General features: G+C 41.7%; 1 protein-coding gene across 11 annotated transcripts in view; it reads left to right on the plus strand.

Moving 5' to 3' along the window:
* The window catches only part of ATP8A (ATPase phospholipid transporting 8A1), a 777,495-nt gene that overhangs the window by 545,073 nt on the left and 218,148 nt on the right, over positions 1–14,274 (plus strand). Inside the window, exon 1 of one of the 11 annotated variants that reach the window (XM_081752480.1) lies at positions 1,069–1,467. The exons of the other annotated variants lie outside the window; for them this stretch is intronic. Coding sequence (XP_081608606.1) covers positions 1,347–1,467 — 121 coding nt within the window. The 5' untranslated portion in view covers positions 1,069–1,346. Of the gene's footprint in view, positions 1–1,068; positions 1,468–14,274 lie in introns of those variants that run through there. 11 annotated transcript variants of the gene reach the window in all.

The following is a 14,274-nucleotide window of genomic DNA, read 5'->3' on the forward strand; positions in this document are numbered from 1 at the left end:
CATGCAGTACAATACTCCACACAAAGCATAGTATGATTATTTATTTACTCAACTTTTTATTCAAGGTCCCACAAAATACTATTTTCATCTTCCTAAAGGCTTCTTTCGTCATTCCTATCCTGGCTTTTATTTCACGTTCACATTTCATATCGTTACTAATATACTACCCAGGTATCGAAAACTAGTCACCTGTTCTATTTTCTCCCCTCCTACTTCTGTATTTGACACCGACTTTTTTGTTCCAAACAAGGAATACGTTATTTCAATATAGCCCTCCTGGCTGGTCTAGTGGCTAGCGCTTGGCCGTTTGGTGCACGAGGTGCTGGGTTTGATGTTTCTCGGTGGTAGAGCATCAACGCTTTGCAGTGATTCAGAGCGCACTTTAAACTGAAGGCCTTACTTTATACCTGATATTTCCCGTGCTGCTAACAAAACGGCTTAAGTACAAATCAATCAAGTGAACATATATTGGTTCAGATATAAGATAAATTAAATACATGAGAAGTCGAAGCAAAATTCGTTTCATTCCAACTCAACCTTAACCAGTGTGTGAATATCATGAGGTTGAGAAACACTTATCTGTTATTTTTTAACTGAATCTGTACTGACCCCTCTAATAGAATAATCATTAACCGAGATGGTAACCTTGGCTGAGGAGGGTCAAGGTCGTATCTCGTACTTCCTCTCTGCGGAGAGCATAGTTTGACAGGTGGATTGGTCATAAATATTAGGTACGCATTAAAAAGAGCCTGAATATTAAAGCTAATCTTAGCAGTTCCAAATCGGAATGTTAATTGGAGAGCAGTGAAATATATTGATTCCGTGAAAAAGTCACTGGAACGCTCATGTTCCGTTTCTCTTCGATCATCCTTCCCGTTACCATGACAACGGTTAAAAATCCCTCCAGGTTCCATTTTGTGGAACTCAGAGCAATAGAAATCGACTAGTGTTAAATAGCTGTTAGTAACAGAACAGTGCAGCGTCCAGTTTTAAAAGTAGTGTGGCGATGCCCTGTTCGTGTGCCAAACAATTGCATAGAACGTGCTTGCCAAGGTGGTATTCCGGCGTGTGCTGCTGTTTTATGTGGTTTTGGCATGAGATCGAGAACGCGAAAATAACATCCAGTTGAAATTGTTCAATGTGTTACGACGTTGCGTCGACGTCATTGACGACGGGTTGTTCGCAACAAGTGGAGGGCAGCTGTGAATGCTAACCCGGCCACTCGCTTATTCTTCCGTGTTGTGTTTTTATTTTGAAGTGAACATACGGTTCTTGGTCAAGTGCAGGATGCCGGTATTGTGATGTAATTGTTGCGTGTACACCGTCAGTGGAAGTGAATTTTCAGAATGGCAAGCAGAGGCTGGTGGGTTCGTCTTGTTGACACTTATCATCAGAGTGCTATATCAGTGATTCTGTCTAGGTTGATTGGAGCTTCACCAGGCAACTGCCGAGGTCGAAGGTCACACAGTGAGTATTGATATTATGCTTACATAACGTGGGCGTGAAGGTTGTTTGTAAACTGTGAGAAACAAAACTCTTTCAGCTACTGGCTGTAATTGTAGGGATGTTGGCTGTGTTCCGTTCCATATGTTTGCTTTCTCGAAGTTCTCAATACTATCTTGCAAATGTCAGAGGGTGTAATTCATGTTTTTGTTTCGTTGTTATTGTTACTTATGCCACGTTGACAATACATTTAACACGAGCAAACTTTATGAATGAATACTTAGTAGTAGCTTGTATGATACATAGACTCGAAAAAATTCAGCTCGTTTCTACACGAGATGGCCTAGTATAAAGCCAGAAAACGATAATCGCAAGGCACTCAGTCAAGATTTTTGATTAGTGTTTATACAATTATTTGGTTGGAGAGGCAGTAGTGATTTCAAGGGAGATGATTTGGGGGAAATTATCCCATTTCTGCGATTGTATTCAACGTTGATTGTTACCAATATTTTCGCAGTACTACTTTTACTCCCCGTTTATATTAATCCCCCCGGAGGAAATATTTAGAAATCATAGGGAGGAAGGACATGGTAGCTTCGTGGTAGAGCGCTCATCTTTGAAGGGGACCATGGCTAGATTCCTGAGAAAATGAGTTTGCGATGGACAACATCAAGGGCACCTTTTTCTCTGTAAATTTGGGGGGACTCCATTCAGTGCAAAAGATATATATATATGAGGATTTTAAGACAAATTGCATTCAAATTATGCCAAATATTGTATATTTATAAATACAATAGGGGGCCCACATGAGCTTTGGGGGGGAAGCTCCCCGGCCCGCCAGGATTGGCGCCCTTGGACAACAATATGTCCGTGGGTTTTCTCATCTTATACCGTTCCCTCTCACATTCTTATCCCATGATTTATTTTCGTAAAAAGGGTATAATCGTGGAACGTTAACTCAAATATATTATTTGTTACGAGATGTAGGATTCTTCTGATTTAAAGCAAGCACGGTGACATAGGGAAATACAAAGTACTTACATATGGTACGAAGGGCTAGTCTGTAGTTCAGTTCCAGATAGTGTGTGTTTGTGACGGACAACATCGTGTGCGTGTCCTTTCTCCGAGTTCTCCAGTTTCCTCTTGTTAACTTCATTCCACTGGTTCTTCCATCATTAATCTTCATTAATCATCTGTTTGTTTAGTCTACAGATAACACAGCTAAACGTTAACTTGAGATTTTATGCTCGTATGTACTTAATTTTTTTTAAATTCTAATTTTAATTATGTTACATCAGACAGTGACGTACACAGCCTTTCATCAAGAAGGGTTCAAGCTTCCGAATTCTTATCGTTTTAGGATGTTCGTATACATACGAGTACCTTACTTAATATGGCAAATGCTTATTTATTTTTTTTTAATATTATATTGTTGAAGGTGGTTAAAATCTGGAACCCTCCTTTGCGTACGCTACTTCCTCAGAAAGCTCCGTCTTGGACAAATGATTATATGTTATGGTGAGCGGAGTCCGTGGTTCGTTTCAGTATACATCTCTCTTCTCTGTGGTAGAAATGGAACCTACGGAGTGGATACAGCCAACAGCAAAGTAACGAAAGCTTACTTCTAAATACCTTAGTAATCGAATTACATTTATAGAAACTACTTGCGTGAGTATCTCACCATGCCCTTTTTAAATTGAAACAAAATTTTTAGTTTTATATTCCACAATTATACCGTGTAGGTTAAACGAGGCGAGTGATTAATGAAAGTGAAATAATCAATGGAATGAGAATGGGAGGAAACAAGAGAACCTGGAGAAACCCCACGGACTCGACGTTGTCGGTCACAAACTACCATGGCTAGGGATCGAACCATGGTTCCATTACATCCATTGTAAGATGTCTTGGCTTTTAGCATAATGAAAAGCATAGTGAAATCTATCTAAATTTGTCATATGTGATTCAATCAGTAATGATTTCAGAGATGGGAAATACCCCCCCCCCTTCCGGAGCACAAAATTCTCCTCCAAAGCCATATTACTGTTAATGCGCAATATGGGTTAGCACTGTATATTCACAGCACTATTTTTCACTCCCTTTATGTTAGAAACTCCGTTCCAACGGGGAGAATCCTTTGAAATGACTACTGGATTCAATAGTTTTTACAAGTGAAAAATTAAGAGTATACGGTTATATAAGACTAACAGATTTTTTTTTTTGTTAGTACGTAAACCAGTTCCAGGAGTCGTATCTCTGAACCAGGGGCGGATCCAGGGGGGGGGCGATCGGGGCGATCGCCCCCCCAGAAGAGGAAACTTTCTTATTTTATATATATAAATAAAACCCATCCAAAAGTTTGGAGCCCTTAAAAGTAGCAGTATGACAACCCATCGCCCCCCCCCCAGTAGTCGGTCCTGGATCAGCCCCTGCTCTGAACCTTGAAATTATAGACCAAAGTGTGTTTGTATTTCTTGTTATCAGCCTTAGTAGGGAAGTGAATTCGTTGATCGTCCTGCTGTTATGCTCATTAGCGTTTTTTAAAGTTTGGGTTGGGTTGGGGTTTACGGTCCTTCTCAGCACCGAGGGTATATGGGACTTAGTCCTACAGCCTTTCGTAGAATTCGGTCCACATAAGCCCCCGCCTAGAATCGAACTCGGATCTCTCGCATCGAAAACATGTACGCTAACCATGTACCCACAAGGGAGCTCATCATTTCAGCTTTGCTGGGGACAGATATAAGTAGTTCCAATTTTTTCATTAGTGTAGTATTATACTGGTTTACATTTAAGGGGGAGAAATTGCTCAACCACAGCAGCCCTAGTTATACTCTGTAGGCTGAAGGAAACATGGAGTAAACTCGGGTGGATGATAATGGGCGAACTGATGAAATAGGGTGAGAGGAAGCTGTGGAAGATCCTTGAACACAAGGTTGTCCCTCAGGAACCCTAATATAAGAGGCAAGGTCTCTACCAGAGGGGCCCATCTCCCCAAGTTTTTGGGCGTAATCTTTTCAAATTTACCACTCCCTTTCTTTTTAAACAGAATTTGACTGCATCCCTTCCGCCACATTTTGTCCTCCCAATCAATAGAGAATACACTCTTTGCTATAATACGTAATTATCTTGAAATTATTATTAATGCTAAATTCTCCTTCATAGCGTACTTAAAAGCATCACTAAGGCATAATTAAAGTTCGAATATGGGATTTTTATGTCCCCTAAAAGTTTCATGCACCCAATCAGCGTCCTAAAACCGATCTGTAAGCACACCTGCTCTCTGCTATTGTGCCTCCTTTGAGATTGTTGAATATAAATAGTATCTCAAAGGCATTGACTACTTTCTCAAATCCTAGAGATCTCCCTTGTGACTTAAATGTTCTGATCAGTGGTGATTTCAGAAGGTTTGCCCTGAGGGGGACTTCGAATACATGAGGAATGAAACTAGTACTGCCAAAATACTGGTAACCCATGTTGAGCACAATTGGAAATATTCCCTGCGGGTAATTTCGTAGTTCAATGGGAATTTCCCCCCCTTACCACATCTGAAATCATCGGTGATTCTCATCTTTAATACAGGAAGTTCATTTGTCGGTGGAGGTACGTGGATTTGACTCCCACGTTAATTTGCAGGCTCATGTCTAGAATAGGTTCAATATTGGAACGGAACTGCTTAGAATGGGAGTAGTTCTATTCTTTCGTTATCCCTTGTAGAAAAAGACATATCCGAACTTATGAGACCAGCTTGATTTTAATTGACCTCAAACTCAATAATTGAGAGAGCGAGCCCGTATAAGCATTAGCCCTATAAATGAATAGCGAGTCAATAGTCCGAGAAAGTGCCAGCCTCAGTGGGGCTTTAAGCACGAACGAGTAAAATTTCAGGAAGAAGAAAAAAGGAAATCAAACGAAAAAATCAGTTTCCATTCAAAAAATACCTATAACTGCATTTTCAGGTGGGCCATTTTTCGGACTTTCGGATTCCCCTCTAAACTCAAGTGGTATTCCATACCTCGATATCCCCTGGTCGCAAACTGTGAAAACATCCCCACTGGTTTACATTCCCTTGGGGCAGAGAGCGTGGGATCTAATTATTGCGACCCTAATTTTTTGTATCGAACCGGAGTTGATTGAATGCATATCAAATCAAGCGTAAGCATCATTGATTTGATAATTTCTTCAATTTAGCGTTTGGGGGCCGCGGTGGCTCAGTGGTAGAGCGTTCACCTCTGGTGCTTGGGGTCCCGGGCTCGATCCCAGCCCCCGCCAAGTGAACTTTGTGGCGGACAAACACCGTGTGCGTGGGTTTTCTCGGGGTTCTCCCGTTTCCTCCCACTTTCTTCATTCCACCATTTCATTCATTACTCATCATCACCGTCTCCTTTAGCCTAACCGGCATAACCGTGGGACGTAAAACTCAAAGATTTCATTTCAATTTAGCGTTCCTTTCAGCAACGAGGCTATATGAGACCTGAACTTACAGCTTAACGTGGTATTCAAACCACATGAACTCTCGCCGAAAGTTATACCCGGGTCTTCCACGCCAAAGGCGCGTATCCTAACCACTTAGTTACGAGGGGCTCATGCGAGCCTCAGTTGCAAAATGGCTAATTAATAGGTCCTGTCTTATATAGTCTCCATGCTAAAAAGAGACGTTAGGCTCAGGTCCATCAATCAGTCGTATCTCGTCAATTTAAGCGTTTTACAAAGGCCAAGTTTTGTATTGTTCTTTGTTTATCCGTTATTTTGGAAGTTGTAAAGTTTGAGTGGAAGCTAACAAGTACCCTTCATGCTTTGCAATCGAGAATAGGAATGGGCACAAGCGAGTTTTCATTGAAAATCGACTCGACTCGAAACAGACATCTTTGAGCTCAACTCGAGAACTCGGCTCGAAAAATTTCCTCCAACTTGACTCGAAACTCGACTCGAATTTGACTCGAGTTTCGAGTCGAGTCGAGCCAAAACGAGCCAATGTTGTGTGTAGTTCCAAGTACTTTCTTCAAGTATCCTACATAAACAATATAATTAACAATGATACTTACTACTACTACTACAGATTATTATTATTATTATTATTATTATTATTATTATTATTATTATTATTATTATTATTATTATTATTATTATTATTATTATTATTATTATTATTATAACACCATGTATAAACATGAAAGAGACGTGGTTTGTATCTGAATACTAAAAACTTGTTGACTGCTGACCATGGTAGTCGTGGAGTCTAGGAGGCAAGGACATCGTTCACGAGGTTCGGGGTTTGAGTTCCGGAGGAGGAAGTATTTGCGCTCGAGCCAAAAGTTGTTAAAAGTTAGAGGGCGCCGGCTAAACATGTTCAAAACTGTTCGGCCCGGGTTTAGGGTTGTCAGCGGCTCGAGCGGCTTCGCTCATAACTCATTCACTATTGAGCCGAGCCAACAGCTCACCCAACCGAGCTGGCTCGAGCCGATTGGCTCATCCTAACCGAGCCGGCTCGAGCTGTTCGCTCAGTTGAACAGAGCTAAGCCGGTTGACATCACTACCCGGGTTGGTCTTCTGCTTGGGCTCAAAACTTCGACCATAAAGGTCTGCCTTGAAGATAAGAACTATATACTTATATTGCTGCTCATGACATTTGAGGCAGTTTCGTTAAGAAGAATCCATTGCCGTCACGTTAATCGAGACGAGATTCGATCATCACTAAAAATATTGTCTCGTGAACAACACTAAAAATACTCCACATTACTGTTTACTTTTCTCATGGCTTTCGCTTTCCAGTCTAATCAGGCAATGATTTCAAAACGAGTTAAAATGAGCTGAACGAGCGAGGCATTTATCAAACTCGACTCGACTCGGAACTCGACTCGAGATAGTTACCTTTGACTCTACTCGTGCCCATCCCTATTATTAGGGTACCGGTATATTATAACAACAACACCGTGTATAAACATGAAAGATAGGCAGTTTGTATCTGAATATTGAAAACTAGTTGACTGCTGACCTCGGTAGTCGTGAAGTCTAGGAGGCAAGGACATCGTTCACGAGGTTCTGAGTTCGAGTTCCGGAGAAGCAAGTATCCGAGCTCGAACCAAAAATTGTTAAAAGTTAGAGGGCGCCGGCTAAACATGTTCAAAACTGCTCGGCCCGGGTGTAGGGTTCTCAACGGCTCGAGCGGCTTGACTCACAGCTCATTCACTATCGAGCCAAGCCAATAGCTCATCCAACCAAGCCCGGCTCGAGTTGAAACGAACCGAGCTGGTGGCTTAGTCCAACCGAGCCGGCTCGAGCCGAAACGAACCGAGCTGGTGGCTTAGCCCAACCGAGCCGGCTTGAGCCGATGACTCACCTGAGGCGAGTCGGTGCCTCATCTCAACCGAGCCGGCTCGAGCTGTTCACTCAGTTGAGCCGGTTAACATCAGCTTGTACCCGAACTAGGCTTCTGCTTGGGCTCAAAACTTCTACCATGCAGGTCTCAGCCTTGGTGGTAAGAACTAGAGTAGGGCCTATACACTTATGTTGGTGCTCATGACATTTGAGGCTGTCTCGTTATAAAAATCCATTGTCGTCTGGTTAATCGAGATGAGACGAGATGCGAGCAGTGTCCCATCTCGTGAGCAACACTAAAAATATTCCACATACTGCTTACATTTCTCATAGCTTTCGCTTTCCAGTCTAATCAGGCTATGATTTCAAAACGAGTTAAAACGAGCTAAACGAGCGAGCCGTTTATCAAACTCTACTCGACTCAAAACTCGACCTCAAAACAGTGACTCGGCACGGAACTCGAGTCGAGTTTTAGCTTGACTCATGCCCATCCCTAATCAAGAAATCCCGAGTATGAATTCAGTGCTGGATAACTTGGAATACTTTTTCTTCATTTTCACGAGACTATGCTGGATGAGTATCTACGAGTAAATATGGGGCGACTATCATTAACTTCAATTTTCACTATTTTGTTGATCGTTAATGACTCAATGTAATTTGACATGTAGGCTGTCAGAAAGTTCGTTAAAACAGTATTTAAGCTTACGATTTATATATAGCTTATGGTTTCACTCTCACTCTGTTTTTATTATTACATATATTTCGAATGAACAATAGACTAGTCTGCAAAACTTAAGGACGAAAGTAAGTTTCTCATGCTGCGTTACTCACAAGTGGCATAGATCAGTGAAACTTGAACTATACATAGGAAGTAGTGCTGTAGTATGATACAGGAGAAAAAAAAAAAAAATACGTGATTAGAAGAGCGAAAACGGCACTTTTAGACAGACTCAATAACTTACACTGAAGTCACTGCGATTCATGATGGCTCTCTTGATATTACAGAAGGAGTGAAATGGTCCTTAGAAGGGTGCGTGATCGCCATGGACAGCCATGCATGTAACACACTCCTATGCTATTCACAAGGTTAGTTGTTGTGGTACAGAATTCAGTTCCACCCCCAGCGCCGTTGACAAGTACTGGATGGTCCTTGATGCATCTGGACGTGCTCCAAGACTTTTTCGTATAGTATCCTACACGTGCTCGAAGGGAATCAACTCGGGGGGCCAGGTAGGCCAGTCCATTCGCCAAACGTCCTCCCGTTCCAAAAGCGCCTCCTTTGGCGCTATAGAATGCAGTCGAGCATTATCATCTATAATGATGAAGTCGCAGCCGACTGCACCTCTGAAAGGACGCATATTGAAAGGAGTACAATGTCACTATAACGTTGATCGGTGAGTATACCGAGTTCAAAAATTTTGAGAGCGGGACGTCCATGCAACAGTATGTCTCCCCACACAAGAACACCTGGATCACCAAAGTGATCATGATCGATAATGTTCCTTCGCCAGATGAATGTACTTTCAAAAGTACAACTCAGTCCGAATCTACCCTCATCGGAGAAGAAAATGCGACCCCTGTACTACTCGCTTCAGTTCTGATGTTTTTGGACCAACAAATGAGACCACGGATGTACAAGTGTCAACGGAACATAATGCAATGGCCATCGAGCAGAGAGACCATCCCATATAGTCGACGTTCCACTGTAAATCATGATATTAGACGCATTGCAGTCCTGTTCAGTGTGTTTTTATTATTTCACTCGCTGTTTGATGTTGGTCTCTCTTTATTTGTTGCACAAATGTAGCGTTGTCAATATTTGTCTCTGGTTAAGCACCACCTAGATTTTGCACAACATTGCGTGTGGTTCTTAATGCTCCCTGTGCACGTGAGCCAGTGTTGTGAGAAATACCAAACTCCTGGGTGACACTCGTCAAATGTCTTCCTTTTAGTTTCTTGATTTTTTCCCGTGTAAAGCTATCCAAATGTTGTGTCCGGATCATGTTGTTCCGAGTAACACCACTACAATGCACCTTAACAGCTCTCTGACTGACACATAGACCCCTACTGTCCCGTCCCTTTCATTCAAGTAATATAGGGTGATAAGAAACTATTTGAACAAACTTCGGGATTCCCGACACCGAAACCAACGAAAATGTCTTCTGGAACTTTGGTCAGAGAGAGAATAATTTCGGCGATATAAGGTACCGAAAGTGTGGGGAAAATGAACTTCAGAGGGCTGTAATTCAACAACAACGCAACGTAGAGAGTGAGGTTTAGAACATGACACTCAAAGTCCAGGAGCGGATCCAGGAGGGGCGACCGGGGCAATCGCTCCCCCAGAAGAAGAAACTTTTTTATTTTATATATAAATAAAACCCATTCCAGAGTTTGGAGCTCTTAAAGGTAGCTCTAAGTAGCAGTATTACAACCCAACGCCCCCCCGCCTCCCAGAAGTCCGTCCTGGATCCGCCCGTGTCGAAGTCATATCTATTCAAGTGAAAAATGTATGTTTCACACCTCCGCAAGATGTGTGCGAAGGATTCTCCAAAGGAACGTTGGGATTCCCTATAACCTGGCAAGTAATCCCTATGTTACAGCACTCTTTACGTTGCGTTGTTTTTGAATTACAACCCTCTGAAGTTCATTTTCCCACATTTCCGACACCTTATATCGCCGAAACTATCCCTCACTGACCAAAGTTCTAGAGGAGTTTTGTGCTAGTTTCGGTGTCAGGAATCAGCTCCCGAAGTTTGTTCAAACAGTTTTTTACCATCCTATATATATATATATATATATATATATATATATATATAAAATCTCAGAGATTCGCTTGCGTTCAAGATTTATCATCTGGAGTAACGGGCGTACTAACATTACAATCTTAAAAGACCCATTAACGTGATCCCACAATAATAAAAGTGATAGCACGTATGCATGTATAGATGGAATTTCAGTAGAAGTCAATTTGTGTATTGGCTTATGAAACGATAATATTAACTACAATTAAAGAATGAGGTCACGGTGGCTCAGTGATAGAGGCGTAGAGCGCTTACATTTCGTGCAGGGGCTTTCTGGTTCTGTCTCAGACCACGTGAGTTTGTGGAGGACAACATAATCTCTGTGGGTTTTCTCGCAGTTCTTCCGTTTCCTTCCACATTCTCATTCCATCAATTTCTTTCATAATCGTTTACTTCCATTAATCATGCGTCTCCTGTAGCTTAGAGAGCGTATGCGTGGGACGTAAAACTGAAAGATTTAATTCTTCATTTATAATTAAAGAAACAAGTATGCAGTTGATTATTATAGCTAGAACTAAAGGAGGACTACATATGATGATTGACAAAATAGTTAACACCGGAAAACTGTATGAAATGGAAATTAACATCGAAAAATCGAAAGTTGTGAGAATATCCCGTGGAAACGCGTCCTTACAAGTCAGAGTAGAACAAAGAGAACTTGAAGAGGTCGATAACTTCAAGTATCGGGAAAGTATTTAGACGAGAGATGCGTACTCCACCAAAGAGATCAGGTCAAGTATTAGCTAAAGAAGCATTCAACAACAAAAGATCACTCGGCGCCATCTATCGTGTTAGACACAAACTACTTGGACGTTAAAAATAACCTTAACTAGCAGACCTTATATTGGACTAAAGAAGTTGAGTAAGTGCTATATGTGAAGTATTGGACTGTATAGTTCAGAGACTTGGACATTACGAAAGAAATATTCAGAGATATTCTAAATGTGGTGTTGAGGAAGATGGAGAAGATAAAATGGACAGAGATAGCAACAAATGAAGATGTTTTAAAACGGATAGGAGAGAAGAAGACGCATTTAGCCAGCACCCTTTGTAGGATGGCCAATTCGATTGGACACATCTTGCAAAGAAATTATGTTCTTCATAGCGCTATAGAAGGGAAGATGGAAGGAAAGCGAGGAATAGGAAGAACACAACTGATCGATGATTTAAGAATGGAAGAAAATATTGAGAGTTAAACGAGGAAGCTGAAGATCGAAAAACGTTTAGGAAACATTTCCAGGCCCAAACCTAAATAAATAAATAAAAAGAACCTCATTAGCCCCATGACCTGCCAGAAGGCAGACTAGTTAGTAATAATTGACGAAGTAGATATTTAGTTTTTCTTACACATTTTATAGGTTTAAAAGGATTTTCTGTATTATTGAGTTTATAAATATAAATACAGGGTGTGATTGAAAAGTACCGGAACTTTTCCCGCCGCGCGGCTCCCTGGCGTTTCGAAAAATGTGAGGGGTGGGGGGAAATATGCGCGGGACCTTCCTCTTTCAAGCGGAACTTGGCCCAGTGAGCTGCGAGCAGCGGTTGAGAAAGCATCGCTGTCCTCGCGAACGTCGTTTTGGTCGTCGGTCACGTTTTTTGAGCGCCGAAAATGGAGTCAAAGATTGACCAACGCTACGCCATCAAGTGTTGTGTCAAACTAAAAAAGACGTTTACCGAGACCCAGGACCTGCTCAAGGAAGCCTTTGGGGAAGATGTGATGTCCCGTACTCGGATCTTTGAGTGGCACAAGGCCTTCAGGGAAGGCCGGGAGGACGCCGATGACGAACCACGCTCTGGGAGACCGTCGACGTCGAAAACCGATGAAAACGTCGACCGAGTTCGCGAATACCTGAACCTGGACCGTCGGACAACCCTCCGGGAGATCAACGAAGAACTTAATTTGACATACTATGCAGTGCAAAAAATTGTGACTGAAGAATTGAACATGCGGAAGGTGTGCGCCAAATTGGTCCCCAAGGTGTTGACCGAGGAGCAAAAAGAACTGCGAGTGAAAATAAGTCGTGAAGTGCTGGATTGTGTGGAAGCCGACGAAGAGTGATTAGACAGTGTAATCAGTGGTGATGAAACATGGTGCTACGAGTACGACCCCTCGGTGAACGTCTTTGGCGCTCCATTTTCGGCGCTCAAAAAACGTGACTGACGACCAAAACGACATTCGCGCGGACAGCGATGCTTTCTCAACCGCTGCTCGCAGCGTACTGGGCCAAGTTCCGCTTGAAAGAGGAAGGTCCCGCGCACATTTCCCCCCACCCCTCACATTTTTCGAACGCCAGGGAGCCGCGCGGCGGGAAAAGTTCCGGTACTTTTCAATCACACCCTGTATATAGACCTTTAAAAAAATGAACTGGTTGACTCCTTTGCAATGAACGAATTTAGTTAAAACCCATCCTAAATAGATGTTGAGCGATGATGCTTTGCATATCATGAACGTTCTTAGAATCAATTATCCTCGTTTTAGAAGATATTCGTATGTATATTAAGAGTATTTTATTTCTTATGGTATATATATATATAATATGTATGTGTGTGTGTGTGTGTGTGTAAATCGCATGCGTATTATGCAGCTATGATTTTGTTATTGTGAGTTATGTTGTTTTTTTTAATGGACAGCGCTTATTGTTCTATAATCTATATGCATGTCGTGAATCGGTGAATTCAATTGGAATGATTAATGATCTTCGATTGGTTAGTTTTGTCGCGTTCTAATCAATGCTATGTTGCCAAGTCTCTTATATGGTTATTCAACAAGCTGTTAACTGTGTAGAAGATGTTGTTTGATAACTTATTAAATTCTTTTATTACGTAGAAGTTGAAGTGGGTTATGAAGAATACAAGTACTCAGAACTCTACAACTGTAATGAATTTTTCTTCATATCTGAATAATCTATGGCCTTAAATAAGGTTTTTAGATTCGTTAGTGTCTTTAAATCTAAGAGAATGAGATCTCTAATTTGATTCTATTTTAAAATCTAACGTCCCACGTTTGTGCTCTAAGCCTAACGAAGACGATGATAATGACAATGAACGAAATGGTAGAAGGAAGAAGGTGTGAGGAAGCGAGAGAACCCCGAGAAAACTCATCCACATGGTATTTGCCTACCACAAAACCCATTTGGCACGAGCTGGTATTGAACCAACGATCCCGCACACCAGAGGCGAACGCTTTACCACTGAGCCACAGCGATTCTCTTGATTCCTTTGGTGTTGCAAGAAGATTTGAGAAAAGTACAGGCGCCAATAGAACATGAACTTCCCAAGCACTAGAAGCCAAATTTTCATTCATTTATTTTTAATTTGAATTGGTGTAGTAGTTAGCTATTTTGTCTAATAATAGTGTGTCCACAAAGTCCTAGAACCATTATAATGTAACACAGCTCGTAAACTATAGCAGATAAGGACATGCGGTTTTTTGCAACGTGTTCTACAACCCCAAGTTTTATTAACAGTTAAAACACTTTCATTCGCGCCACATTAGTTGCCCTCAGGTCGACGAGACGTTATTCAAGCACCCAAGTCAACCCGTTGAGGAAGGTCAGTTGGCTTGCGTGATTTGCACTTTGTAGGGATGCGGCTATAATCGTTTGTGAAGGACTTTAAGGATTATTGATATCAGCACATGCAATTCTCGTGAAGCACGACGGACCGATTTCTGAGGGCTGCCCTGAAATGCCGCTTACACGTTGTCGATCACTTCTTT

This window comes from Thermobia domestica, chromosome 3, assembly GCF_964235325.1.
Source record: "Thermobia domestica chromosome 3, izTheDome1.hap1.1, whole genome shotgun sequence".
NCBI lineage: Eukaryota > Metazoa > Arthropoda > Insecta > Zygentoma > Lepismatidae > Thermobia > Thermobia domestica.